The sequence below is a fragment of the Cercospora beticola genome, chromosome 9 (assembly GCF_033473495.1).
Source record: "Cercospora beticola chromosome 9, complete sequence".
In the NCBI taxonomy this organism is placed as follows: Eukaryota; Fungi; Ascomycota; class Dothideomycetes; order Mycosphaerellales; family Mycosphaerellaceae; genus Cercospora; species Cercospora beticola.
Window position 1 is genome coordinate 798,845 of NC_088943.1, and position 27,852 is coordinate 826,696.

The window sequence follows — 27,852 nt, forward strand, 5'->3', positions numbered from 1 at the left end:
CGCATGAGTGGGGAGGGATGCCCTGAAGCGGTCGTGGATCGGTCTCCTTCTCGCACCAACATGTGTACGAATGAGGCAGATCGTCCTTGGGCAAATTGCATCCCGGGCATCGCCACTGCCGCATATGAGGCACCCCATCTGAGTTTTGCTGTGCAGCAGATGCTCCGGCATTCGATGACCATTGCTTGATGCACTTCAAATGAAACACGGTCCAGCAGGTATGACATGACCACACCTTGGAGTTTCGCAAGACCTCGCTTGTGCAAATGGCGCATTCGTAATGGCGATTGTCGATATCTTCATGAGTGCGGGTCGCAATGTCCGGTGCTTGTGACTTTGACATGCGTCGTTGCTTGGGCTGACGATGTGGTCGCTCAATCGGCTGCTTCTGAGTGACATTCTGTACATGCTGTTGGCCGGGAACGAACACAGGTGCTGCCCCTTGCAACGATGCAGCATTCGAGGCTTCGCTTTGGTCAGTCTCCGTTCGTGTGAGCTGTCCACCGAAAGTTCTGCCGTTCACAGTTGAGCGCTTTTCCGACCCTTGAACGCCACCCCGGCCGCCTCTGCCCCGGCCTCTACCTCGACCGCCACCTCGACCTCCTCGCTGAGGCGTGGCATCTGATTGCTGCGAAGAAGCTTCGACTGGAGCGATACTCGCTGGCCTGAAAGCTAGCGATGGATCTTCGCCACCTCCTTCCCTTCGCGAGCCTCTACCACCTCTACCACGTCGTGGTCCGCGTCTTCGTTGTGCTGGTTGTGATGGTTGTGCAGCTGCGGGCGTTTCCATGACGAGACCGTTCACGACTGACGTCGGCGATCCAAGCGGATCCAGAATATGCAGAGTCGTCTTCTTATCGTTTTGTTGTACGGTGTTCAAGGTGGCGCTGATGAGATCAGTGGAGAAGCCCGTGAGGTTGTTCCTTCTGACGAAGTTTGTAAAGAAAACGGCAGGCTCTGATAATGTCGGCCTGCCTTCAACAGTATAAACAGCAAGCGCGGCGCAGACAACGAGTGACGGCGGATGATTGAAAGTGAGTCAGTCAGGATGTGGTGGCTGAGGAGGTAGTGTTTGTCTGGTGCTGTGGCAAGCACAGGCGATGCTTTTCGTCATAGCCATCCCTGCCACGCTAGACCGGATCGCGGCATTGACCTGCATTAGTGCATAAACATGTGCACGTCTGCACAAATACTAGCGAGCTTCTCACAAGACATCAGCAATGGCAGCAGAGGCGGACGACGTGCCGCAGGGCACCAAACGCTCGCACGATGAGAGCGAGCAGGATAACGGACAGACTCGACCGAACGACAACGAGGACAGCGATTCCGGCGACGACGACCTGGGCCCAGCTCTGCCCTCAGCCGATGCGCCCAAGAAGAAACGACGAAAACTGCCCTACGAGAGGCAGTATGTCGCGGCGCTGCCCTCTGCGACGCGATACTCTAAGTCGCTGATGCACAAGGACCAGCTCGTCTTCTGCACTTTCACTCCGCAAACCGACTTTCTCATCACCACCTCAGTCGATGGCTTCGTGAAATTCTGGAAGAAGACTTCGGGCGGCATCGAATTTGTAAAAGAGTACAAGGCACATGAGGGAGAAATTCGAAGCGTCACTGTCAGCGCAGATGGGCGGAGCTATGCGACTGCGGGCGTGGATAACACCATCAAGATCTTTGACGTGGCCACCTTCGACCTGCTGGCTATGCTCGAGCCGCAGAAGCCACCCAAGGCGGTATGTTTCGTGCATGGCCATGGAACGTCCTTTCCTCTGCTTGCTGTGTCGAACGAAGCGGATGGGGGTATTCACATCTATGACGGGCGAGGCGAAAACAGTGAGCCTATGCATACCATTGCATCGCTCCATCGCAAACCTGTGCATATCATGACGTACAACAACGCCTATGATTGTGTGCTCTCAGCAGATGAGAGTGGCATGCTGGAGTACTGGCAGCCTTCTTCGCCGTTCGAAAAGCCGAGCAACGTATGGGAGATGAAGAGTTCCACCAACTTGTTCGAGTTCAAAAAGGCGAAGTCGGTTCCGTCTTCCATCACTGTTTCGCCCTCGGGTGAACAATTTGCGACATTCTCGTTCCCCGACCGGAAGGTGCGCATCTTCAACTTTGTCACTGGCAAACTGCACCGTTCCTACGACGAAAGCATTGCGACCATCAACGATATGCAGCAGGCCGGCACACTCAGCGCCACTCCATTAGACGCCATTGAATTCGGCCGTCGCATGGCTGTTGAGCGAGAACTGGACACACCTGCTTTGCGACCTCGCGTCAACGTCATCTTCGACGAGAGCGGCCACTTCATTCTGTACGGAAGCATCCTCGGCACGAAAGTAATCAATACCTTCTCAAATCGGCTTGTCAAGCTGTACGGTCGCGAGGAGCCTTTCCGCCCTCTCAACATGGCGCTATACCAAGGCCAACCCGACAAGAAGGCTTTCACGACAGTGCAAATGGCCGCGTCCGAGAACCCCTTGCTGGCCGAAGCAGAAGCGCGAGACGCAATGCTGGTTAACACAGGTTCCGGCAAGGTGCGCTTCTACATGTTTACCAACGATGACAGTGTTTCAAAGTCCGATCGTGACATTCACAACGAGAAACCGCGCAACTTGGTCGCGAACAAGCAGAAAGAGGAAGCGGAGCGTGAAGCCCGGATGGGTACCACTGCGACGATTCACACCACCATGGGTGACATCAGCATCCGTCTGTTCCCGCAACACGCGCCAAAGGCTGTGGAGAATTTTGCAACTCATTCCAAGAACAACTACTACAACGGCATTATATTCCATCGAGTGATCCGCAAGTTTATGATTCAGACTGGCGATCCACTTGGTGATGGAACAGGTGGCGAATCGATATGGGGAACAGAATTTGAGGATGAGTTCACTCCAGAGCTTCGACACGATAAGCCGTATATGGTGAGCATGGCGAATGCAGGGCCCAAGACGAATGCTTCACAGTTTTTCATCACGACCGAGCGTGCGCCGTGGCTGGATGACAAGCATACAATTTTCGGACGTGTGGTGAAGGGAATGGACGTTGTGCATATGATCGAGAACACAAAAGTCTGGAAGGAGAAGCCGGTGGATGACATCAAAATTGTCAACATCACCGTGGATTGAAGCGTGAAAAGTATGATCTTTGGGCAATCGAAAAGGTTGCCGGCTTCATCGGCTGATTTTTGAGGATGCGCCGAACTATACCAGGAATACCGGGCCGAGCATGTGGTATCCTTGCGAAGAAGCCGGCACTGCACTGCGATAGCAATTTTGGTGACAACCAAAAAAATGCCATGGCGGACCGTGAACCTTCCAGCACGCAAAAGGACTTTCATCAATCTTCTAGAGAACTATCTTGGCGCCATGCAGCACGGTAGATTTCGGGCTTTGCTTGAGCGTATGCCACCGACTTTATTTACCAGCGTCCTTTTCATCGAGTGTGCCCAAAGAGGAAACTCGGCATCAGTATCGCCCTTTCATTCTTCCCTCTCACTCCAAGCTCCACACTTGTGCAAGCAAATATTACGCCCCAATCATGCCCGAGCTTGTCAAACGCCCGATGGTCCCAGAGCAAGCATCCTGCAAAGCAGAGCCAGCAGCTCCCGATTGCGATGGCGATGCTTGGCGTGTGCCAATTACTGTGCCTTACGAGAGTACGACAAGTTCAGAAATTCAAACTGCATCGACACCGCAACATGGCTCAGATTCCAAGCAATCACGATTCGGCTTCTTCCAGAACAGTTTAGTATTTCACGCCCGGCCAAAGAATGGCTCCATCTTGTCTGCCACCGCAGCCTATGCTCGGGATGCAGCACAGAGGAGTAGTGAGGAAACTTTGGTCAGCTTGATTTCTGATTCCTCGAGGAGTTCAGAACAACAGGCTGCGCGGGCAACGTCACTGGAGTACAGGAAGAGCTGCACGACTCGTCGCAGACGTCAGTTGTCCCCGTCATCAGTCTATTCGCGATCAACCAGCGCAGCCTTTGAGAATACGTTCGGAGGCCGTGTGGGAGGGGTAACTCAGGGGTACAGTAGACATGACAATCAGTCCTACGCCAACCAATACATACAGCTGGTTGGATTAGAAACTGAGCGTTATGGCAGTGAGAATCCAGTCCGACCAAAAGACGATGGAGTGGCTGCGTTGCTCCCAAGCACCCCTGCGCCCGCCAGAGCCATGCCTGCAACTGAACCTCGAAGCCGGGGTGAAAGGCAAGCACGTCGGAGTACGAAGTACAAAGCTGAAAGTGGCGGCGATCTTGATCATAACACGGGCTCGAGCGATGTCGCACTGCCGTCCTCGATGTCAACAACGGATGAGGATGAGATCGCGTGGCTCGAATTCCGACTGGATCGATTACGGGAGGAGAACTTTCAGGCATTCGCTAGCGGATCTTCGATGGCGGTTAAAGAAATGGCCCAGCGACTGCAGTCGCTGACGGAGGCGGCTGAGCGTTTGAGAGACCTGAAACTCGTGACAGGATTGGCAGTGCGTGAACTGGAGGACAGGCACTCGCATGCAGAGGACTTGAGCGGGATGTCGCATTTGCCTACTGTGTCGAGACTCCGTCGCGGAGGTGATCGTTCCGGCAAGAGTGCCATATCTGGCGATGCAGGCAATGATGTCGAAAAGGGCACAGATTTCAGTGTGACCGAGACACAGGCGGAGGAATCCGCAACTGAACGACAACCTAGAACGAGCAAGATCCCGGCTCCGACACAGATCACGAAGAAAAGATGCACCTTTGTGCCGACAAGAACAGCTGGAACTACGAGCAGCGACGTTGTGCCCCTAATACCAAAGCGCAATCCAAGACGACTGCTGAGGAGCAATGATGTGGTAGAGCTGGAGCGTTAGTCGTCAGATACCGCTACGTTTAACGAAGCGCCACGTCTAACTGTTGGTATTGGTGATGTACTGCTTCTGCATGCGAAGTCATTGATAGAAGCGACATGAATCCCAATCTCGAAAACCGCTCTGTAGCACAATCATGCTGGTTCGTCAAGTCAGGGAGCAGAGCCTTTCATCCTTGTTCGGAGAAAGATAGCTCCTAATGCGAAATGTACTGATGCTTTTCAAACAGGTCTTTGCGGCATCATCTAGATCGGGCTTCAGCGAAGAGGCGGTGGAAACTGCCGAAAATGAAGGCGGCAGAATGAAGAGCGGTGAAGTCACAAGCAGAAAGAAATGCAGCGCACCAAGCAAAAGCCAAGGTGCCACCGCGCGAGGTACGTCCTGCCATTCAACTCACGCACGGGATCAAGTTCATACTCAGCGACGCGCCAACAAAGACACATGCTGCCATGTCCAAGAAGTCGCGCCACAGCAAGTCAAGCGAAACCAAAGCCAACCCTCGTGAGGTACTTGAACTCTCCCAGCACTCACAGTAGCTCTCCCTTCGAAGCACAGGACGAGGCGGATGAGATCGACACGCGAAGAAAGACTAAGACAAGAAAGCATGCGGCACCAAAGCCCGCGAAGCGACAACAAACAAGTCCTGATCATGTGGAATCTGGAGAAACTGCGCAGAACAGAAAAAGTTCTGGGAAAGCTAGATCGTGCACGCTGCGGTCACAGACGATCAAAAGATATGCAAACATTACAACAAAGACGATTGCACTTGTGCTTATCGACAACAGAAGTGGTTCAAAGAACTACCATCGGCAGCACAGCATGCATGGATGTCAAGCATGAATCTGTTCCTGGGCACGTCATACCTTAATGGCACGCCAAATGAAGTTTGTCCTTTCGGTCCGGAGCACGAAGACGACTGGGCCATTGCTGCCAATCACGCCATGGCATACTACAAGGAGTACGAACACGCTCACGCCAGTTGGGAATGCAAAGCTGCATTGCCAGAGGACCAGAACTTCATGGACATGTGCGCATTGCGCTCATACGAGGCTATTCAAAAACTAGGCTATCTCGGCTCATTCAACTCCGCCCACGTAACGAAGTGGCTCGAACAGGCTGGTTGCCTGGACGAGATATGTTATGGCACCACTCACAGATAATTTCCAAAATTGGAACAAAGGTCCAAGAAACAAGGCCTACGGCGCCATCAATGGCTTGACAGTCGTGTTTACCCCCGGGTACAAATGTCCGCGGCCGGGCTGTGGCTCTTGCCATTTCATTTTCAAGCCCCGATTCCTGTTACAGACGTGGCTAGGAAGGATCACAGCCGCAAAGTGTCGGGAATACATGGCAGAAGGTCTTCACAACTCGCATCTGGACAGCGAGACAAAATGTATTGACCCGATGCACGCACTCTACGAGACGACAAAGCTGAACATTCAGCAGGTGACGTGCACGAAGTCGAAGAAATGCTCAGGACACCTCGGCAGCCCTGCATGCCTTCTCGAGTATGCTGGAGTCGACAACGCACACTTCGACCAATGCCATCACGAGATGGTCAAAGCGCACGCAGCACATATGCTTCAGCCTCACGAGTGCCCAGAAGAAGGATGCAGTGCCTGCTTCACTTGGCCAGAGATGTTCTACCACTTCCTGGGCGAGCACTTTCCAACACTGTCGAAAGTGCTTTGCGAGGGTGGATATCACATTCCGTGGCCAAATGAGAATGAGGGATGCAAGTTCCATTGGCACTTTAACTTCAGGTCTTGCCTCTCACCTATGGGCAAAGGCGACTTGGGAAGCAGATATCTCAAAGCTGAAAGGATTCTGCACTTCGCATTGTATTTTTTCTTCAAGGACGCGCATGGTGAATACGGTGGCGGCTGGAACAAGAACTTGACGATAAGCCAGGAGAGGAATCACGAATTCCTCCGCGTGCCGATGCAATGGTATCCGTCGGCTTACGACTGCAATACAATACCTAACGTAGACGGACTACATGCGTACTTTGAGAGAACGCTTCTCGGCATCAAGGTACTGTCGGAACTGGAGGCAATGTTCTCCAACATGAACTTTGTGGATCAGGGGGAGTTGACCACAATCTCCAGACGGAAGAAGGAACATTTTGCCACGCAAATCCGCAGAGAAACAGCGAAATTATCTGATGGCAATTCGGATGATCCATCAGGTGCGGACGGTGAAGACGAAACGCAACCCGCAGAGCACGAGTCCATAGCAAGTGACGAAGATGCCGACATGGAAACAGAAACGCTACAAGGAATCAACGGAGAGCAGTACCACGAGGGTGTCGAATATGAGGGAGAAGGTCATGACGCGAACGGACAAGACAACGCCAGCGAAGGAGACGAGAGCAGCGACATTGGGTCACAAGAAGCGAACGACGAAGATCACGAGCTCTCTCCCTTGCAAGAACGAGCAGACAAAGTCGCAGAACGTGACGAAGACTTTATCGTCGAAGATGATGAAGGAGGCGACAGGTCAGACGGGCATGTTCAAGAAGATGAAGGGGAAGAAGCCATGGAAGCTGAATGTAGCAACCGAGGTGCGAACATAGACAAGAACGGCCAACATAGATGAACAGCTCAGATCGAGTAGCTCAAGCCAGTCACAGCGTTTACGTGCGAGAGCACGCCCAGCTCACGAAGCTGGCTACGGCCGAACAATGCGTCTTCAATTTCGCTCGAGACATAGCCGCAGATACAGGTTGCTCTGAACAGAGCGGAAGGCCTCTACTTCTTCGTCTAGCCCTGGAACGAAAGTGTGCCGCATATTCGAATATGAGTAACAAATGTATGCTATTCACTTACATCTGGCGGTCCGGCGATTAAGCTTTGGTTGCAAAAGCTTGGCAACATGAGTCTGTCGTCCTCAATTCGAGAGTTTTCGCGGTATTGGCTATGCTGCCTCATGATATTTCTGCATACATTCTACTGGCCTCGCCGCCCTCCATAGCTTCGATGGCATGATTAGGATAGAATTGTAAAAATTGACAACAGCAGTTTTCCGGAGAAATTATCACCAGAACCCAGCTCTGCTTCCAGCTAGCAGACCAAGCGCTGCGATCGAACAATCCTGAAGCTGTACGATCTTCGAAAAGACAGAGAAAGTGCCGGCAAAACTATGACTCCGAATTCGTTCGAACTTCAGTGGCACCAAGCCGAAAGAATGTCCCCTGCACTCATCGAGGCTCGAGACGGAGATGATTCCCTGCCCCTCTCCACCATCGTTGAGAGCCCTCATTACCTTCTCCGCCGTCTCCTCACCACTCGTGGCTGCATTATAGAGCTGATCAACTCTCACTGGGAACACCTCGAGGCGAAGACCGGCCTAGTCCGACTCCCTGGCTTCGCTTCCACCGACACGATCTACGGCATCGGAGGTCGAGCCACCATTTCCGCCCATGCGAAGATCCAACTGAAGCGGCAGGATCTTACGGAGAAAATTTGCACTTATTCCAGGCGAATTACTTTCGGCATTGGAAGGAGAAGGAATTTGAGCGTGAGACTCTGGGGGAGATCGTAGAGTTGGAGAAGGTTTTGGAGGATATAAATGTGGAGATTGATAGGCTGAGGGAGAGGCTCGCTCGCGAGATGCCGGAGTGGAGTAAGGCCAGGTGGGTCGCTATCGTTGCTTCTGCGAGGGAAAGAGTGGCGATGGTATCGGAGGTGACTACGGTGGTCAAAGAGGCGGAATCGCTGGACTGTAGCGCTCAGAGATGGGCCGCTATTGCAGATGATGCGAAGGGAAAGGTTGACAGAGGTGATTAGGCTATGGCGAGTGCCGCCAGATCTGTTCCGGTGCAAGGCGACCACTCAGGCACGCTTCTCCACCATAGCCTGGTGGGCCGAAACGATTCTCCAGATCTCGCAGCCATGAACGCTTTGGTGATTCTGGGAGCTCAGAGCCTTTGTAGTGGGAGTACTCAATCTGCTTGGAAGCTGCTATTTCATCATTTCTTCCAGCGGCGCGGCAGTCAGTTGGGTCGGTTGAGTCGCTTCTAAAACGAGCTTTCAATCCCGCGTAGTACCCACGTTGTTCGTCACATGCGTCGCGTATTGCATATGGTGCCTTGAAATGCAGTGTTTTAGGTCCGAACAGACTGTCGAGGTAAACTTCTTCCATTGTTGCCGTACAATGATTCAAAACAGTGTTCCAGTGCCCTCCTTTATACATTCTCATGCAGCGGAGCGTGATATCGCGAAGTTGGGGTAAGCTGCGTAGTATTTCGAGCAAGTGGTCCTCTGAGGTGTCGAAGCCTTCCAGAGTTAACTTCTCGACCGTCTGCAAATTCGATCGTTGCAAGGCACTCAGTATCCCCTTTGATTGTGCTTGCGATATAACGGGGCTCCTATGATCCAGCTTAAAGTGGGAGACTTCCAGGCATTTCAAGCGGCGGCATTTGCGAAGCATTTCGCTGAGGCCCCCGAAGTTTTGCTCGTCGCTCGCTTCGCACAGCTTTGCTCCTACTGTGCGCCAAGTTGCATGCGGGTCCCATTCAGCATCGAAGCTGAAATCATGCAGATCCATAGGGTCCGTATTGCTTGAAAGGATGATTTTGTCGGAAATGCTCATTGAGAGGCTTTCAAGATTGCCCAGAAATGTGTCGAGGTAGCCGGAATTGTGGGCGAGGTTCGAGAACTTGTCGCAGGCTATACTACATCTGAGCATACGACTGTTGTTGAAGAGATTCAAGTGTCGAGCTTGGAGTCCACTGGTATCCAAGGATGCGAATATTGAGGCCAATGCGACATCTGCAGCGGTCCATATGTGCTTCCAGCCGCCTCCATATAGAGGCATAAGAGGTTTGCCTTCGGGGGCTCGGTACACTGCAACCTCTGCCGTTATTGTGTAGAGTTTGCAATCCAGAGTTTTCAGCATGCCAAAGGCCCGACTGAGCAACGCAATATGCCCGCCTCGGTTGACGAACTCAGTATGCTGGTGTCGTTGCAGTCGGAGTATGTCAAGATCAAGGCCAGTCTGCATCAAGTCCTTATATCCGAGCGAGATCGAATCAATTTTGTCGAACTCGCCGTCAGCATAAAATACCGGAGCCTTCGTGGCCTTGTACTTGACATCGTTTTCAAGCTCCAGCGGGTTGTACACCGGAGCAATGACTGTAAGGTGTCGCAGCAGATGCGCCAAACCACCTCCGGATACAAAAGCTACGAATCTCTTCAAATGCCAGTCAGTGAGCTCGAGATGATGAGTGTGGAAATTGCGTTCATAGTGTTCTGGTGTTGCCGTAGACGCCAACGTGCGACTTGTCAGGCGGAGGGACGCGATGTCATGCAATGGGAGCTCGACCACAATTTGGTCTACAAGCTCAGGTGGAAGAGCCTCGAGCGACATGTCGCTGCCAACGTGATTGTAAGTGTGATTAATGACAAGATTATCACAGTTCACGACGAAGCGGGGCCACTGCCAGGATCTGGCTGGTCAAGTTGCTGATGCAACCTGATCGCAGCTGTCGCCAGAAATCTCGGCCGCACAGTGCTGGTCAGTGCTTGATCTGGCGTGCGGTTGTGTCGCTATGCGCATTCTCATCTCGAGCGTTGCATAGACTGCAAGACCATTGTACGACGCGAGGCGAGTCAGGGGAAGTCTTCCCGTAGGTTGTTGCCTCATTTTGGCCTGATCTCTTATCGATAGCATCACAGCGGAAGGTACGCCGAAAGGACTTCGAAAAGTTCAAGAGAAGCAGAGCACTCGAACACAATTGACACCTGTGAACAACCCACATATTCCTCACCATGTCGACCGTCTTACCACCTCCTTCAAAGCGGCAAAAGACTGCTGCGGCCACGAAAGCACGCGAACCCTTAAACACAACTCCCGAAACGATTCCAGATGCACAGCAGCGCATACAATTCCTTGATGCAGATACTGGCGCGCCGGCGAGCGAGCCCGTGTTCGTGCAACTATCACAATTATCACCAAAGAACCTCTCGTTACTACTAAATACTCTTCTCGGGCACACAAATCCGGATGATCGCCTACCATACCGGTTTTACAATCCATACAGCGATGGCAGCGCCGAGTTCTCACAAGAGGAGGTAATCAGGAAGTATTTGGACGGAACGGCCACAACTGAGTTGGCCTTGAATATACCTTTCCGAGCAGAAGCTGTGTTCAAGGTCAAGCCTGTCACAAGATGCTCAGCCAGCATCAGTGGACACGGCGAGTCGATATTAAGTGCAGCTTTCAATCCAGCGACGTCGTCATGGCTGGCAACAGGGTCGGGAGACAAGACAGCGCGAATTTGGGATTGTGATACTGGTACGCCGAAACATACTCTAAAAGGGCATACGGGATGGGTGCTCGTGGTGGCATGGTCGCCGGACGAGGGACTGTTGGCGACAGGGAGTTACGATAATACAGTGCGACTGTGGGATCCGAAGAAGGGCACACAACTCGGCGGACCACTGAAAGGGCACACGAAGCCAGTTCTGAGCATAGCGTGGCAACCGTACCACAGTCGCGATCCTGGGCGCCCTCTGCTGGCTTCAGCATCGCAGGATTTCACAGTACGGGTATGGGATGCAGTGAGCGGGCACACGGATAAGGCGCTCACTGGGCACAAAGGGCATGTCACATGCGTGAAATGGGGAGGTACAGGATGGATCTACACGAGTTCGCGAGACAAGACAGTGAAAATCTGGGATGCTGACAAAGGGACATTGGTCCACACTATCAATGCACACGCTCACTGGGTGAATCATCTTGCGCTCTCGACCGATTTCGTACTTCGCACGGGTTACTTCGATCACAAGGGCAGCAAAGAGGTACCGGAGACGGTCGAAGGCAAGCGGCAGAAAGCGAAGCAGCGATTTGATGCCGTGATTGCAGGCACCGGTAAGTGATTTGCGCTGTCTCAACAGTTGTTTGAAGTGAGAATGCTGACATTGCGATTTTTTTTCGCAGGTTCAGAACGCCTTGTGACGGTGAGCGACGACATGACCATGTTCTTGTTCGATCCATCACAATCTACGAAACCGATACAGAGAATGCACGGCCACCAGAAAGCGATCAATCATGTTACCTTCTCCGCTGATGGGGTTTTGATTGCCAGCGCAGGCTTTGACAATCATGTCAAGCTATGGCAGGCGAAGGATGGCAAGTTCATCACCACGCTCAGAGGTCACGTTGGGCCTGTGTTCCAGACAGCCTTCTCGCCAGATTCCAGGCTATTAGTCAGCGCCAGTGCCGATACGACATTGAAGGCATGGAATGTGAGAGAAGGCAAGCTGGCGGAGAATCTGCCTGGTCATCAAGACAGAGTGTTCGCGGTGGACTGGAGTCCAGATGGCGAGCGCGTTGGCAGCGGCGGCGAGGACAAAGCCGTGCGCATCTGGAGACACTAGTCACCATCTTTACAGATTGCGACGTTGACGCAAGAGAGTCTCTGTCCGCAGATGACTTGCCAGAGGGCGGCTTGTATGAGTGAGCTGCGGGACGACCTCTCGGCATCGCCTCAGGATTAGCGGTGCACACAATGGCGGATGTGGGAGACATGATAGTCCGTCGGCCATGTCGTGGGCGTATTGCCATTGTAGTAGCGACCTACGAGTCCGCACTTTCCTTCTCGTGACTTGCAGACGCAATGGGAAGTCGCGACTGCCTCAGAGGTCGACCAGGCAAGTGGCAAATCTCATTCTCTACCATCATTCCTCACACCTGCTCTCCTCAACACACACATCCTCACATCCTACAATGGCGGAATCACGAAGTCGCCAGTCGACTTCGTACTCCAGCTACAGCACATCGCACGAGAGAACTACCTCGCAATATCCAACGACCTCATACAATACGGGCCAGCAGCGCACGTCGAAGACCAACACAACAAGCTACAACCGGAGTGCTTCCAATCGTATTCACGAGCTTCTGGGATACAATGATACCACTACTGAATCACGCACTGGGGCTCGCAGTGGCAGCAGACCAGCAACGGCCCGCCCTCGCACCGGCGTGTCAACTCTTGGAGTCGAGAATCAAGAGATCATATGTGCTGTCAGCGAGTCGAGAGGCATCGCGCCGACTGTCGGCATAGCATTTGTCAATTTGGACACTGGTGAAGCCGTTCTCAGTCAATTCAGTGACAGCCAGACCTACGTCAAGCTCGTGCATAAACTCATGGTCTTCAATCCAAGCAATATCTGCATTGTCGCCACTGCTTCCAACCCTAAGTCCAAGCTGTTCTCGATCATCGAAGAACACCTCGAAGACATCGGCTGCCTGCTCACTTTGCTCGATCGCAAATACTGGGCAGAGACAGCAGGCCTTGAGTACATTCAGCAGCTCGGTTTTCCCGAGGATATCGAAGCCATCAAGACTGCGGTCACGGGCAACTACTTCGCTGTATGTAGCTTCGCAGCTGCGCTGAAGTACACTGAACTTGGAATGCTGAAGACATTTCCCTATCATTCGCTCCGCATCAAATATGAGCCACCTGAGGGATCGATGATGATCGACCTCATGACCATCAAGTCACTGGAACTGGTGCAGAACTTGTGCAACCCAAAGTCCAAAGACTGTTTGTTCGGCCTGCTCAATGAGACTTTGACTCCCATGGGCATGCGACTCTTGAGGAGCAACCTGCTGCAGCCTTTGACTAATCAGGAAACGCTCAACAAACGCTACGATGCTGTGGAGGAACTCAGCACCAAGGAAGAAATGTTCTTTGCTGTCCGCGCTGCGTTGAAATCTTTCCTCGACGTGGATCGCATCCTCACCCAGCTGATCATCATTCCGAAAGAGCCGAATTTGCACGATACAGAACAGTCGATCAACAATGTCATCATGCTCAAGCACTTCATCGCCCACGTCAGACCAATGTGGGAAGCATTGACTGGGTGTCGCTGTGAGATCATTGCCGAAATCCAGCGCATTTGTGCTCCTGAGAACGTCGAGACCGTCGTCGGACTCATCTCTGACACCATCAACGAGGACACCATGTATGCGAACCAGGCATTGGATTTGCAAAATCAACGCACCTATTCTGTCAAGTCTGGTGTCAACGGCTTGCTCGACGTTGCCCGTCAGACCTACAAAGAAGCAACGACAGATACATTGCAGCACATGGATGACATGTCTCAGGAGCACAACTTACCGTTCCAGACAAAGTTCGACAATTCACGCGCGTTCTTCTTCCGGCTTCGTGAACATGAGCTTGAGGACCGCGCTTTGCCAGCCGTCTTCATCAATGTTTTCCGCAAGAAGGATGTGATCGAGTGTCAGACTCTGGAGTTGGTTCAGCGCAATCAGAGAGTCAGAGATGCTCACTCGGAAGTCATGCTCATGAGCGATCGGCTGATCAAGGAATTGATTGCCAATGTGCGTGAGCACATGTCTGGTCTTTTCAAGATCTGCGAATGCGTTGCCATGTTGGACATGCTCGCTGCTTTCGCACAGCTTGTTACTTCGCAAGACTACAGCAGGCCTGCCATGAGCAAGACACTGGCGATTCGTGCTGGGCGGCATCCGATCCGCGAAAAGATACACAAGGCCAAATTCATCCCCAATGATGTCTACGCAACCCAGCAGGCCCGCTTCCAAGTCATCACGGGCTGCAACATGAGCGGCAAGAGCACTTACATCCGCACCGTGGCCTTGATGACAGTCATGGCACAAATCGGCAGCTTCGTGCCTGCTCAATACGCAGCATTCCCCATCACCCGGCAGCTTTTCGCCCGCGTATCAATGGACGACAGCATCGAAGCCAACGTCTCAACCTTCGCAGCCGAAATGCGCGAAACAGCTTTCATCCTCAAAAACATCGACCGCAACAGCATGGCAATTGTCGACGAGCTAGGTCGCGGCACAAGCACTCGAGACGGCCTCGCCATCGCCATCGCCATCGCAGAAGCCCTCGTCGAGTCCCGCGCTCTCGTCTGGTTCGCAACCCATTTCCGCGATCTATCCAACATCCTATCCGAACGCAACGGAGTCGTGAACCTCCACCTCTCTGTCAAAATGTCCCCCAACCGAATGGAGATGCTGTATAAAGTGGCCTCTGGAACAGTGAAAGAAGAACACTACGGTTTACAGCTCGCGAAAATTTTACCATTTCCGTCAGAAGTCATCGAACACGCTGAGCTCGTCAGCCATACCATCGAAGCACAAGTCAAGAAGCGAAAAGAACATTCCATAGGTGTCGTGCATGCCCGACGCAGGAAATTACTCCTCAATCTCGAAGAGCATTTACAGCAGGCGCGAGATGGGACGATGTCGGATGAGAATTTGAAGAAGTGGTTGGAGGATTTACAAATGGCATTTGTGAATCGGATGGCTGCGCTTGAGGAGGAGGAGAAGAGGATTGTCAATGGAGATTATGATGAGGATGAGATGACTGTGGTCGAGGAGGCGGAGAGCGAGGAGCACGATAATGTCGATGATGGTGATGAGACCACCCAAGATGCGACGACTACGATGTCTGGTCAGCACGCTGGAGACGAAAATATGAGTAACTACACTCTGCATCAGGATCCGGACGCTGATAAGGAGAATCAGCCTCCTACCACAGTTTGCCCTGACGCAGACTTCGTTGTGGAGGAAGCCGGACCATCGACGACGCAGTCAACGACTATTCAAGTCAGTCAAGGACGATACGATCGCTCTCGGCATCAACAGCGCAGAGACCCTCGGGCCATGCCTGGTAGGGTTCCATTGCGCACATTGAGCTGAAAAGAGACGGTGACCGGAATACGCAGCTGAGCTGAAATGCTGCCGAATCACGAGCAGGTGACAGTGGCTGAACAAACATGTGCAGCACAGCTTCCAGAAAACCAAGCCCCTCGCTCGCAGGGGTAAAAAATGAAGGCATCAACTAGAGAGCAGCGATTGACAAAATTTCATAAAACTACTACTACTACTATTGCTGTACGTACGCAAGATCATCGCAAACATTATTACTTCCTCCACTTGTTTCGTTTTCCAGATTGTCATATCCTTCATTCATATCGGCACTGTGTAACCATTCTCTGTCTGTCTGTTTGTTTTCCTCATTCTGCATTTCCATCTGTTTTCGTTTCATAGCTTAAGTCGCAAAACGAACGATCATAAAAAGTGGTATCTTTCGCATAAACCCCATAAACCAAAAGCGATTGTCGTACCCAGGATATTCCGCATCCTAGAATCATAGTTCCTGTCGCTCAAACATCCTCCTTAAACTTCGTCGACCTCACAGGACTCTGACTCTTCGCCTGACCCGCAAAAGCCGGAGGAGGAGCCAAGCTCTCATCGAAATGATCCCTGGCCTCTTCGAAATTGTCATTGTCATCATCGGTAGACTTGCTCAGTCTACCGGCTTCAGTGCTCGATTTGTGGAGAGTTTCCTCGCCTGGAGGAGGCTTGTGGAGTTTGCCGTCTTTGACGTGTGCGTCACGGTTTCGACCAAAGCCCAACTTCTTGGCGATGCTGCGCTTTCCGCGGCCGCGGGCGTAATCATCCTCGTCAGCGCCGGAGGAAGAGACATCGTCGAGGTCGGTGGCTCTGGCATCACCGCGGGCGAAGGAGGATGGTGAGTCGGGCTCATTGATGTCGCGGACCTTGGCGGTCTCGAGGGCGGTATCGTCAGTGGTGACAGTGTTGGAGTTAAACTCGTCGCCCGTGTCGATAGGAGGGATGGATGCGGCAGTAGTCTTTTGCTCAGCGAGGGTCTGTTGTACGGCAGCGTCAGTGGCCGCTTTGTTGTAAGTGCCGTCGTTGGTTGCACCTACAGTTGGCTTGTCCCCGGCCTTGGTCGACTCGTAGGGCACCGTCTTGCTATCATACTTGGAGTCGTCATAGGTCGAAGCAGTGCCAGCCGTGATTGCGCCTGGTGATTTCTCGGAGCGGGACTTGTTCCTCAACTTCGAGAAGAATCCTCGTACTCCCTTGCCGTCCTTCTCCTTCTCGTGCTTGTCCTCCGACTTGGCCGAAGCCTTGGCTGCTTCCTCTGCTTCCTTCTTCGAGAACTCTTTTGTCGGAGCTGGTGTTGGTGCTGCTGGAATGGTGGCTACACCAGTGGTCGTTTCTTGCGCCGGAGCTCCAACGATAGCAGGCAGGTCCTCCTCACCCTTGATCTTCTGCTTCAACGTTTCGCCCGTTGCCTTGGGAGAGGAGGTGACCGAAGCTGGTGGAATGGCCTTCATGGAGGCTGTGTCAGGAGCGGACGTGTCGATTACCACACCCGGCGTCTGAGGTCCAGGTGGGTCCGCTCGTTGGTCCTCAAGACGGGAAGTTGTCTCGAGAGACACGATGTTGGCCGGGTGAGGTGGCTCTGCCTCAGTAGATTTCCCAACATTCGGGTCGGAGGTCAATGCCCGGGTGTTCTCATCGTACACATCCGTCAATGTTCTAGGAGGGTGTTCAGCTGAAGTCTCAGTGGAAGTGACGATGGCAGCCCCACCTGTGGCACCAGTCGCAGCGGACGATGCGGCCAAAGGCTCCTGTTCCCGTGGTGTGTTCAATGTCTCGTAAGTGGCCAGACCTGGAGTGACAGGGGCGGAGTCGAGTGCAACGGCGGTTGGCTGCTGATCTGGAACTGTTGGAGCAGGTCTAGCGACCCGCTCTTCGTTCCAGTCATCCTCATCGCTGCTAGAGTCTCCATCGCTGTCAGGAATGTTGGAGATGTGCCTTTCGAGCGTCGCCATCCTATTGCTACCAGAGGCAGTCGGGACAGAGTCATTGGCGAAGCCCGAAACGCTTCCAGTCTGGGCGAATGTAGGTCTCGCAGCCCGAACATCCTCATCGTCAGCCTCGTCGTCGGTATCGACATCGGAGACCGAGGCATCAGAACGGATTGGAGCAGAAGGGATTGTAGTCGTGGCGGCGGTAGGAGCAGCTCCACCGGCTTTCCACTCAGCCTCGTGTGGCGAGTCGCCGGTCGTCACGTCCTGCTGAGCGACGGAATAAGATGCTTGTTGAGCATCCAGCGGCTGCTGCGATGCCACATCCTTTCCGTCCGAATCAGCCAGCGTGGCAGCAGTTGCACCCGCAGCAGCACCGCCAACAAGTGCGACTCCGGTAGCGGCCGATTTGTTGGCGGTCTCCTTGTCAGTCGACTTCTCGTGAGATCCTGTAGTCCTGAACTTGGCCTTCAGCCTTGCAAGAGCAGATTGATGCTTCTCTCTGCCATCGGTGGCTGTAGTCTCCTCAGTCCGCTCGTCTTCGATCGAGGCGCTTCTGCCTGCATCGACTGAGCCTGCCGGCACGACACTGGAGCCGATTGTGTCCCGTTTCTGTTCTCGACTCTTTCGTTGCTCTTCCTTCTCCCGCAATTTGTCGGCATCTTTGCGGGCCTTCTCTTCAGCCTTCTCGCGCTTGGCCGACTCCTTAAGTTCGTTCTTAACGGCCTTTTGACGATCCTTCTCTTGCTGGCGTTCGATCTTTTGCTCCATTCTGGCTGTTTCCTGCTGGTCCTTTTCGATACGAAGTTCCTCATCTCGCTGGCGTCTTGCGGCCGCAGATGTGCTAATCTCATCGAGAGTAGGCTTCAAACGGGCGGCAGCAATAGCTTCGATGTCCTTCTGATCCATGAACTGACCTCCGCCGATATGGGTCTTGCCGGGGTTCAGTGCTCGTTCTTGGCGCTCTTTCTCAGCCTTTTCGCGCGCCTTTGCCTCCCACGCTTCCATCATGGCAGGTGAGACTTTGCCAGTGTCGCGATAGACTTGCGAATCCATATCATTCATACGAGCAGAGACTCGCTTTTCGGCAGCCGCCAACAACTTCGCGCGGTCTTCCTGTTGCTTCTTCGCGTCCACCTGCTTTGTGGCAGAGTTGAGTCCGGCCATCTGTGCGCGAATGCGGCCTGCCTGTCGCTCGTCGTCTGAGTCGGAGTCGGAATCAAAGCGACCACGGGTTCCCTCGCTCGATGCTCTCTGTCGTCTTCCACGAGACTCCTTTCCGGAGCTTCGAAGAGAGATGCGCGAGGACAATCTTTTCGGCTTGTCGTCGCCATATCCGTAGTGCTCGCGGAAGCGCTTGCCTTCCATGTCTTTGTCAATCTTGGCTAGTCTCTCGGCCGCGAGCTTGTGTGCCTGATCCTGCAGACTCAGATATTGCAGCGCCTCCTGCTTCACGTCTGGGTGAGCGAGGGCTTGGTTACGCGCCGCTGATCGTGCACCGGCCAAGTCAGATCCATCAGGCTCAAGCAGCATTTTGTCGCGGTTCTGATTTGCGTAGAGGCTCTTGGCCATTGTGATTGCGGACGCTCGGAGAGCCGCTTGGTGCTTGTCTTCTTCGTACTGCCAGTCTGGTGCACTGGTGAACATCTTACCGCTCACATTCTCGCCCAAGTGCGTGACTCGCGCAGCTTGATTGGCGTCAGAGTTCCAGCCTTCTCGGACAGATACCGTTGCAGCATTCAGAGCGTTCCTGCTGGAATTGGCCTGGTCTGGATACAGCTCTGGTGGTGCTGAAGGAGAAGATGTGGCGCGCGATCTGCTCTGCTGGGTGGACTTGGTGGCGGCCAAGAGAGCCTTGTTCTTGTTCTCTGCGCTGTTTCCGCCGTATGCCTCGGGACTCAATCCCTTGTTGCGGAAGGCCAGTGTAGCAGCTGATTGACCATCAGCGCTGGCGGATGCCTGCCAGAGATCCACCTTTCCGCCCTTGCCGGCAGCCAGCACAGCAGCTTTCGATCCGGCCAGACTCGTCTCGGGCTGCCACAGCTCCTTCATCTTGTAGTCCTTGGCAAGCATTGCAGCTTTGCCTGCGCCTCCCGACACATTTCCTGAAGATGGGAAGCTCGGCAAGTCCTGTGCATTCGCATACTTGAGCGATGTCGCTGCGCCTGCGGTCGCTTGTCAGTCTTGCGGCCTCAGATGTGTCAAATAGTGTCCAACTCACTCTTAGACGACAGTCTGCCATCGGGACCCAAGACGCTCTCGCTCTGGATGGAGCTGTTTCGCGTGTGATCGCCTTTCCGCGCTCCAGTGGCAAGGAGAGCTGCTGTGGAAGCCTGACTGGCCAGTTTGTCGTCGTGGTGGTGGGCAGAGGGATCCGGACAGGGAGGAGCCTCCGCATTCGTGTTGACGGTGGCCATGCCTGGGTATCGTGACGCGCTGGTGTTTCGCGTTCGGAGAAATAGATGTTGCAAACCGTGGGAGAGGGAGGATTCGCAACCGGGGGTCTGCGGGTCGTTCAAGAGGCCGTCCAACTATTTCCCGCGCAACATGTCGTCAAGCCAACAGTGATGATGAGATGGGAGATGAGCAGCTCTTGCGCGCGCGCAGTAGAGTTCAAGCCAGTAGTGAGCGCCTCCAGACCAGCGGACGTCATCACATGCCGTGACGTCATGCCGTTGCATGCCTCGGACGCGGTGACAATGGCCAGAAGTTGCACAAGCCACGATCGCTGGAGAAGCTGGAGGTGAAGCTTTCACATTTCCATCACGAGATGCGAATGTACTGATGATGGAACAACGCGTACCCGGTCTCCGACAGCAAGGAAAGCACCTTCTGCAGCAGAGCATCGTGACTGCCCACGTCGTCGCGCCAACGGCGCGGTGGAGCTGTGGCAGTTGCGATCGGCGTGCACAGCCATCAGCCACTGCAGTCAGCTCGAACTCTGTCCTTGGCACATCCTGCCAACTCTATCGTCTGTGCCTGCCATCCATCCCACGACACCACATCGGACTGGCGGGTGACTGCAACATCTTGTGAAGAACAGCCAGAATCCAGAATACTCGTCAGTCTCATCCTTCACAAGGGCACCGTAGGACCTCGTAGACACATTCATCACCGCTTCTTGCTCGTCCCGCTGCTACCAAACCACATTTTGCACCACGTGACTTAATTCCTCGTCAACCCCGTCCAGTTTCGTTGAGACAAGCACATCGATAGACATGCCGGGCTCGCAATTGCCAGTGTTGGAAAAGGTCGCCAACCTCCGCGATGTCGCCTTGTCCACTGCTTCTCCACTGCTGAAACCAGGCCTGCTCCTACGCTCTGCCGCACCGGATGATGCCACGCCCAATGACCGAAATCTGCTCGCGTCAGAACTCGGCCTCCAGACCATTATCGACCTCCGCTCGGACACCGAGCATCGCGAAGTCATCAAGAAGAATGCATTGCGAGTGCCGCCCGTGCCTGATCCGCCTGTGAAAGAGCATCCGGCACAAGATGGTATCAATCACACTGCTCCGCAAGATCCAGCGCGGATTCCAGGCGTGAAGTACGAACTGATCAACTTCAATGGCTCCGCCTACACGCGCCATCTCATTTGGCAACTGTCCTACTTCAACATCGCGAAGCTCTTGACGTGGTACACTCTGGGTTACAGCAACGACGCCATCTCCATCATAGCCACCAATGTCATGCAGAAGCGCGGACTCGTCGGCCTGGCTCAAGACAGCTTGCATTTGTGCAAGGCCGAAGTCAGGCTTGTCTTTGACGTTCTTGCTTCAAAGGAGAGTTACCCACTGCTCGTGCATTGTACGCAAGGCAAAGACAGGACTGGCCTTGTCATTTTGCTTGTGCTGATGCTTCTTGGCGTGGATCATGCTGCAATCGAGAAGGACTACATGTTGAGTGAGCAAGGTCTCGCCCTTGATAGAGACAAGCGCGTGGAAGCCATCACCAAGGTTGGCTTTCCCGACGAGTTCGCAGACTGTGCAAAAGACTGGGCGCAGACGGTCATCGCCACAATCGAAAAGGAGCATGGTGGTATAGAAAAGTATCTCACAAGCTGTGAGGTCGACGTGGCTCAGCAGAAGCAAGTGAGGGAGAGTTTGAGCCAAGACGTGGCGTGAAGACATCTTCGTTCGGCAAGTGAGAGGCAGAAATGACTTCGAAATTACCATTTGCCTCACTTCTTTGCCAATACCGTTGCATCGCACTCATTCTCGCTCGGGCTAATCCTCATACCAAAGGTGAAGCAAACATTACATTCTTCTCGCTCAAGTCTTCGAACCGCATTACTTCTCTCAGGTCATTCAATTCTCATCGGCTTCCTCCGTTCTCAAGACTTTGGGCCTTCGGTTTTGGACCAGACGCAGCACCATGTCCCACTCCTGGCTCGCAAAAACCCCACAGCAGCTGCTGAATGCCCACTCCAAACCCCACGGCAACCGCTATACCGACCTCTACATATCCCTCTACATCATTGACTCCAAAAAGCTCTTCCTGCTTCGAAACAGCAAAGGCCAATACATTCCACCAACATACCACTTCTCACCACCTGCCAAACCCCAACAAGAATCAATGGAACACTACGCCTTCAAACTGCTGCAACCCTTCATCGAATCCAACCTCCTCCACCAAATCCACTTCGTCGACCTCGCCTTCGACAAACCCCTAATCGAACAACACCCACAAACCGACCGATCAACACTCCACCTCTCCCTCATCATCACAGCACAAAATGGCTGCTCAATAACTCCAACCTGGATCAAAACCCACCTTTCGCCTTACACATCCTCCGACTTCATCGACTTCCCCTCTCTTCCTCACTTCCTCCCCTCCCCAACCCACCTCCAAACCACCCAAACCGTCCTAACCCGCTACAAGAACCTCCTCCCTCGCCTCAAAAACATCCACGGCGCCGGCGTAGCCGAAACACCACTCTTCCGGACTTACCTCATCCGTACCCTCAACTCCTCCATCCTCCAACATGAACTCCTTAAACAAAAAACTCTGGCAAAAGGTTACATCTGTCTATTCGAAGAAGACGGGAAATTGTACCTATTACCTGCGGTTGAAGATGAGGAGTTGGGACAGAAGAAGACGAAGTTGAGGAAGGGAGAGGAGTGGGAGGTTATTGGGAAGTGGAAGAGGAAAGATGGGAGGGAGGGGTTTGAGATAGGGGATGTGAGGCCTGGAGGGGATTTGTTGCAGGTTTGGTGGAGTTGTTTTGGCAATGGGAGGGATGGGGGGATGGTGGTGGAGGTTGTGGAGGGGACGAAGGGGGAGGAAGGGGGTTGGGATGCGGTGGGATGGAGGAATGGCGCTGGATCTGGTGAGAGGGACGCGGTGCCGAGATGGGTGAGGGAGAATAATGAGAGGTGGGTTTTGCAGGGTGTGGCAGGCTCTTAGACGAGAGGTTGAAAATGGCATTGGATGATCAGAGGCTACAATACGACTGTCGTAAGCAAGGAATGCACTGCATTCAGAAATAAACAAGAACCAAACGTTCATCATCTTCCCCCTCAAACAGGCATAATCTCCCTCACATCCCACCTATAAACCTCCGGCAAATCCCTCTCACTCTCAACCAAAAAGTCCTGAGGATTTCCATGCCAAAATTGTAACCAAGCACTTTTATTCCTTCCATTTTCCAAAAAGAAGTGATTCATCGACCACTCTGATTCCATCAGAACCGCTTCGCCGTGCTGATGATGTCTTCGATCAAACCAGCCTGTAACTGCCCAAATACAAGCCGGCATGCGGCCGTCGGCGTGCATGATTTTCTGACTTCTCTTGATTATATCCATCCGGTCTGGGGCCACGTCTAGGAGCATGAGTCCAGTGTTCTCTTTGGCTTCTTCGAGGATATCGACGGGTTCGAGGATGGCGACGCAGGAATGGGTGATGTTCTGTCCGCTCTCGGAGATCCTGATGAGGTGGGCTAGTGAGCGGAGAATTTCGACTCTCACAAGATTGCGGTTGGGGAGGGTGGTAAGTGCTGTTGGAGTCATGAAAGATTAGCTCGAAAAGAAATATATTTACTTGATGCCACTCGACATCCATCGTAGCAGGTAGAAACAGACTTACCTCTCTCGGCTCCTAATTGCTTCAGCCTCTCCATCACTTGACCGCCCAAGATCTGTTCAAGGACCCAAGGATTCGTGTCGCGGAACCATGCTCTCTTCTTGAAACCAGGTATAATCCAATTGCGGTTCGCTGCACTCACGCTCATGATTACTGCCAAAAGCAGAACTTTCTCCACTGGCTTCTCTTTCAGGTTCTTCTCCTTGCAGTCGTCTCTCACGGGCTCCTCTACGTCTTCGCCGCCATCGCCATCGTTGTCGTCTTCTTTGCCATGGTCATCGCTGGCATCTTCTTCGCTCTCGTCATCGCTCTCGCCACTGCTCTCGTCATCACTCTCGCCACTGCTCTCGTCGCTCTCATCGCTATCACTTGCATTTCCATCACTGTCATCACTTCCACTTCCACTTCCCTCGTCGCCAGCCTCCCCATCTCCATCTCTCTTCCTCTTCCGCCCACCTTCATCCTCCCCTCGCTCCCCCTTCCCCTCATCCCCTCCCTCTTTCTTCCCCTTCCCATAAACATCCACACACTCAACCAACGGTTCCTCAAACCTAAACTCCAAAAACTGCGGCGCTTCAATGCTCGCCGTTCTGATGCCAGGCATGAGCCAGTCCAGGATCAGCTCGGAGAGCGGGTGCTGAGCGGCTTCGGGCCATTTGCCTGGGTCGATCCAGGACCATGGAACAGTTATCACCCCATCGTTGTTCTGAATCGCGTAGATTGACGGGCGGTATTTGATGTACAAGTGGAGGTGGATGGATGTGGGTTTTAGACCATTCGAGTCTGGACTTGGGGGGTTTGCTGCGTTGAAGTCGGAGAGGATTTGGACGCCGGATTTGTGGAGCCAGTGGGTTGGAGTGGTGGAGGTTGGGATGGGAGAGGGAGGGCTCGGAGACATGATGGCAATGTTCTCTCGTGCAGAGGGTCGTGCGCGAATTGCGAGTCTTGTGACTCGCGGCTCGAGGCTCATGTTAGTTTTAATGTTAGTTTTACTGTAGGTGGTTGTCGGCCATATCAAAGCAGTGGAAGTCGCACAGACGACCCACAAATAATTATCTGCAAGTGAATGAAGTCCGAGCAAACATTTCCTGTGCCCACTCGAAGCAGCTCCAGACATCTTTGCCCCATCAGCCACGTACTGCGAGTCGAGTCGATTCTTTACGAGATATTTGGTTTGCTTCGATCTTCCTGCCAAGTACGATCTTTCCAGCGCAGCTCTTATTGTGCGCTCGTAGCACAGCCATCCTCGCAGCATTCACGCAAGATGCTTGGCGAAATTACTAGACGAGCTATCGTCTTCAATGATATTCGAGGACTTCATCTTTCGCTTATTCTGTCGATAGCAAGTCCTCAAACGCCGCTCGCACCACGATTCTGATTTGCTGCAGAGTGAGTGATGATTCCAGTTCTGCCTTCACAGACTGCGTGGTTCGCGGCCGCGGTCAATCGATTCGCTCGAAAGGAGCCTTCCACCAGTCAGTAGTATCGTTCGTGAACGACTCAGAATCTACCACGGTATTTCAAGTACACAATGGAAGGGAATAGATGTCAGGTTGGGAAGCCACGGTCTTGTAGCAGACGCTGTACGGCTACAACTTCCTTGCGATGATTCTGAGATCTGGCGAAAGATGTCGCTGAAAATTAGCGCGAGTCCTGTCCACTATTGGGCCTCTCAGGTGGTGGCATTGGCTCAATGTGCAGTGTAGGAGAGAATCCAGGCTATCCCGATAACCTGGTGAGCCGCGACCAGAAATGCACTGACGTTGGACATGTCATAGCATGCTTTCTTTGATCTTCAGGGCTTCAGCACCCAACGGACTGCTGTAAAGTTTGAGGAGGATTGGCCAAGCCATGGCATGATCGTTCGCTCGATGTCGTGAGGGGTTCCTGCCGCCTTCTTTGCAGTCTTGTGGTGGCTTGTGTCGGCCGGACATGCCACTTGTCGTGTTGGATCGGGTTTCGAAGGTAAGTCACGCAAGATCGCCATCGTGACCACCCGCATTCATTAAATGTCGCATGCGAACACCGCATCATATTATCGTAGCGCTGGAGGAAGACCATTGTGCACTAGCCAAACATCGCTTAGATCATGAGCTAGAAGGCGCAAAGAACAAGCAAAGAAGTCTTCTCGAAGGAAAGAAGGCCCCGCACAACGCATGCCCAGGCAACCAAGATGGATCTTCAGCAATCCAAACGATGTGGTTGGTCTCTGAGAAGGAAGATACTCACGTAAGTTCACTAGAGTACCTGAAGTCGAAGTCTTCAGACCCCTGTCATAGGCCTGCTTAAACGTTTAGTCTATGAGTTGAAGGTGGGATTTTAAAGTTTATGCAGGTACTGCTGCTCAGCTATCGGAAGAAACAGGAACAGCCTCATGAGGCTACTCTTGCTAAGACAACGAAACGAGCCTGGGCGAGTACGGGAGGTGGCTCCCTTGGTGGAGGCCATGTATGGGGAGGTAATCAATCTCCGCAAGATTGATCCCCATATAAACGCCGACATGCAGCCAGGTCGTGCGTTGAACACAGTTTCGATTTTCTCCAGCTTCCAAGACGCACTTCAGACCAACTTCCCCAGACCGGGACTCCACAATTCTTGTTTCGACATTCATTGAATAACAAGCGAGAGAATAGGATCCACATATTGCTGGTCTCCACTGCTTGCAGATTAGTCAACATCGATTGGATTACTTGACGTTGATGTGATCGATAGCGAGACACATCGCAATCGTCAACGAAATTTCAACATTGTCATAGAATGGGTATCGCCCTTGCGAATCGACCACAGCGGGAACGCTACGCAGTCAAGAAGCCGATGGAAGACTTCGTCCCTTTACATCAGCATTGGCTTCAACGGACGCCGACAGAGTTCCTGCAACAGCATGTCAACAACGAATGGGAGACTAGCATCGGTCAGCCTCTGTTACGAAAAATCCGCTACTTCAGCTTCACCATCCGAGCTTTCGTTTTCCGAGGCGAGAAACTCTTTTTGACGAATCGCAACAGCACTTCCGGTCTGGCAGAAGAACTCACAGTCCCGACTGATCACTTCGATGTGACTGTATGGGCTCAAAGCGAAGATGAACCACCGCTGTATCTGGTGAATCAGCAAGAAGAGCGATCCATCGCTGATCACATACGGACTGTCCTCTCATCACGATACCAACACCCCAACATCCTTCAAAATGCACGCTTCTTGGACGAATTCTCCAATGCGGAGCCTCTCGTGCGAAGACGAATGGAAGCCAAAACCTGGGGCGAAGAGGAGACTTACCTTTGCAACCTCGAAATGTCAATCATCATGTCCAAATACGATGGCTCGTTAGGTAACGGCCCAGCTTTCCGCTGGATCACAGCAGAAGACGCCGCTTCATCGATTGGCGGGCATGAATTACAGTTCGTTGCAGGGCTCGACAAAGAGCATGTCCAAGATATGTTCGCTCGATATCGTACTTGTCGCGAAAATCAAGCATTCCAAGAACACTGCACAGAAGAAATCAGAGCCATCCTCCGAGCGCGATGGAAATCGAATGAAGTCGATCGATCGAATCGTTTTGGCATCGTGGCAAGAAGAGTAGCATTGGAAGGACAAGGTGTTTTCTTATTCACCATGACTTCCACAGATGCCGCCGTGAGGAAAGAAGCCACGGAGATGGTGTACGAGTCGATACGATATCAGATCATCGGCCGTTTTGCCATTGAAGCCGTGCAATTGAAGCCAGAAATCGAAGTGTGGGCTCCTGCAGTCGGTGTAGATGGAAGGCTGATAGCGCATTGGTGTGATGGCTTGTCCAATGGTTCCTCGTTTCTGGTACTGACATAATGATGGCGGCATCTTCGGAAGGATCTGAAGAGATCAGCGATACCAGCAATATGTACGAATGAATGAATTACGAAAGTCGTGCGCCGCGGGCGCCGTAATGTGATGACGGACCAATGACTTGGGACAAAAGGCTGTTTCTCTCCGCTGCGCGGAATAGCCGTTCCTGATATGCCTCCAGCAGGAATCAATCATGCAAGATGAGGTGCGGTCAGACTTGATAGTCGCTATTGACTTTTTGTGTTTCCCGACATTCGCCAGAAAGTTTTGCCTGTTCGTGGGGCAGCCAAGGAATTGAATCTTTAGCCGCATCCCACACACCGTGTTCCTGATATCATATCTTACAGCAGGATCGACCACTAGATCTAGTCGTTTCACAGTTGCAACAAATGCCTCACAATAGTCGTAGCTTCATGGATCGCTGCCAACCCGAATGTCTCCGTAGTGGCATGGCGGTGTC

The 27,852-nt window shown here is 52.9% G+C and overlaps 13 protein-coding genes across 13 annotated transcripts; 10 read left to right on the forward strand and 3 right to left on the reverse strand.

The window, feature by feature from the left end:
* Positions 1-1,220: 1,220 nt before the first annotated feature.
* Positions 1,221-3,134, forward strand: RHO25_012540 (uncharacterized protein; the record flags this gene model as incomplete). Its single annotated transcript, XM_023603843.1, has 1 exon — positions 1,221-3,134. One exon carries the CDS (start codon positions 1,221-1,223, stop codon positions 3,132-3,134), a length of 1,914 nt encoding a protein of 637 aa, XP_023450086.1.
* Positions 3,135-3,546: 412 nt separating this feature from the next.
* RHO25_012541 (uncharacterized protein) lies at positions 3,547-4,869 on the forward strand (the record flags this gene model as incomplete). Its single annotated transcript, XM_023603844.2, has 1 exon — positions 3,547-4,869. The coding sequence occupies one exon, from the start codon at positions 3,547-3,549 to the stop codon at positions 4,867-4,869; it is 1,323 nt and encodes a 440-aa protein (XP_023450088.1).
* Positions 4,870-5,702: 833 nt separating this feature from the next.
* RHO25_012542 (uncharacterized protein) lies at positions 5,703-6,026 on the forward strand (the record flags this gene model as incomplete). Its single annotated transcript, XM_065603562.1, has 1 exon — positions 5,703-6,026. The coding sequence occupies one exon, from the start codon at positions 5,703-5,705 to the stop codon at positions 6,024-6,026; it is 324 nt and encodes a 107-aa protein (XP_065459634.1).
* A 478-nt stretch (positions 6,027-6,504) lies between these two features.
* On the forward strand, positions 6,505-7,464 carry RHO25_012543 (uncharacterized protein; the record flags this gene model as incomplete). Its single annotated transcript, XM_023603845.2, has 1 exon — positions 6,505-7,464. The coding sequence occupies one exon, from the start codon at positions 6,505-6,507 to the stop codon at positions 7,462-7,464; it is 960 nt and encodes a 319-aa protein (XP_023449869.2).
* A 588-nt stretch (positions 7,465-8,052) lies between these two features.
* On the forward strand, positions 8,053-8,654 carry RHO25_012544 (uncharacterized protein; the record flags this gene model as incomplete). The annotated part of the gene is made up of 2 exons (XM_065603563.1): positions 8,053-8,266; positions 8,326-8,654. 2 exons carry the CDS (start codon positions 8,053-8,055, stop codon positions 8,652-8,654), a joined length of 543 nt encoding a protein of 180 aa, XP_065459635.1.
* A 1-nt stretch (position 8,655) lies between these two features.
* On the reverse strand, positions 8,656-10,236 carry RHO25_012545 (uncharacterized protein; the record flags this gene model as incomplete). The annotated part of the gene is made up of 1 exon (XM_023603846.1): positions 8,656-10,236. One exon carries the CDS (start codon positions 10,234-10,236, stop codon positions 8,656-8,658), a length of 1,581 nt encoding a protein of 526 aa, XP_023450485.1.
* A 401-nt stretch (positions 10,237-10,637) lies between these two features.
* RHO25_012546 (uncharacterized protein) lies at positions 10,638-12,248 on the forward strand (the record flags this gene model as incomplete). The annotated part of the gene is made up of 2 exons (XM_023603847.2): positions 10,638-11,739; positions 11,809-12,248. 2 exons carry the CDS (start codon positions 10,638-10,640, stop codon positions 12,246-12,248), a joined length of 1,542 nt encoding a protein of 513 aa, XP_023449976.1.
* Positions 12,249-12,597: 349 nt separating this feature from the next.
* On the forward strand, positions 12,598-15,567 carry RHO25_012547 (uncharacterized protein; the record flags this gene model as incomplete). The annotated part of the gene is made up of 1 exon (XM_023603848.2): positions 12,598-15,567. The coding sequence occupies one exon, from the start codon at positions 12,598-12,600 to the stop codon at positions 15,565-15,567; it is 2,970 nt and encodes a 989-aa protein (XP_023450075.2).
* Positions 15,568-16,034: 467 nt separating this feature from the next.
* Positions 16,035-19,909, reverse strand: RHO25_012548 (uncharacterized protein; the record flags this gene model as incomplete). Its single annotated transcript, XM_023603849.2, has 2 exons — positions 16,035-19,657; positions 19,714-19,909. The coding sequence occupies 2 exons, from the start codon at positions 19,907-19,909 to the stop codon at positions 16,035-16,037; spliced, it is 3,819 nt and encodes a 1,272-aa protein (XP_023449975.1).
* Positions 19,910-20,710: 801 nt separating this feature from the next.
* On the forward strand, positions 20,711-21,616 carry RHO25_012549 (uncharacterized protein; the record flags this gene model as incomplete). The annotated part of the gene is made up of 1 exon (XM_023603850.2): positions 20,711-21,616. One exon carries the CDS (start codon positions 20,711-20,713, stop codon positions 21,614-21,616), a length of 906 nt encoding a protein of 301 aa, XP_023450078.1.
* Positions 21,617-21,866: 250 nt separating this feature from the next.
* On the forward strand, positions 21,867-22,898 carry RHO25_012550 (uncharacterized protein; the record flags this gene model as incomplete). The annotated part of the gene is made up of 1 exon (XM_023603851.2): positions 21,867-22,898. The coding sequence occupies one exon, from the start codon at positions 21,867-21,869 to the stop codon at positions 22,896-22,898; it is 1,032 nt and encodes a 343-aa protein (XP_023449868.1).
* A 113-nt stretch (positions 22,899-23,011) lies between these two features.
* On the reverse strand, positions 23,012-24,471 carry RHO25_012551 (uncharacterized protein; the record flags this gene model as incomplete). The annotated part of the gene is made up of 2 exons (XM_023603852.2): positions 23,012-23,487; positions 23,577-24,471. 2 exons carry the CDS (start codon positions 24,469-24,471, stop codon positions 23,012-23,014), a joined length of 1,371 nt encoding a protein of 456 aa, XP_023449871.2.
* A 1,859-nt stretch (positions 24,472-26,330) lies between these two features.
* On the forward strand, positions 26,331-27,395 carry RHO25_012552 (uncharacterized protein; the record flags this gene model as incomplete). The annotated part of the gene is made up of 1 exon (XM_023603853.2): positions 26,331-27,395. One exon carries the CDS (start codon positions 26,331-26,333, stop codon positions 27,393-27,395), a length of 1,065 nt encoding a protein of 354 aa, XP_023449870.1.
* Positions 27,396-27,852: the final 457 nt, after the last annotated feature.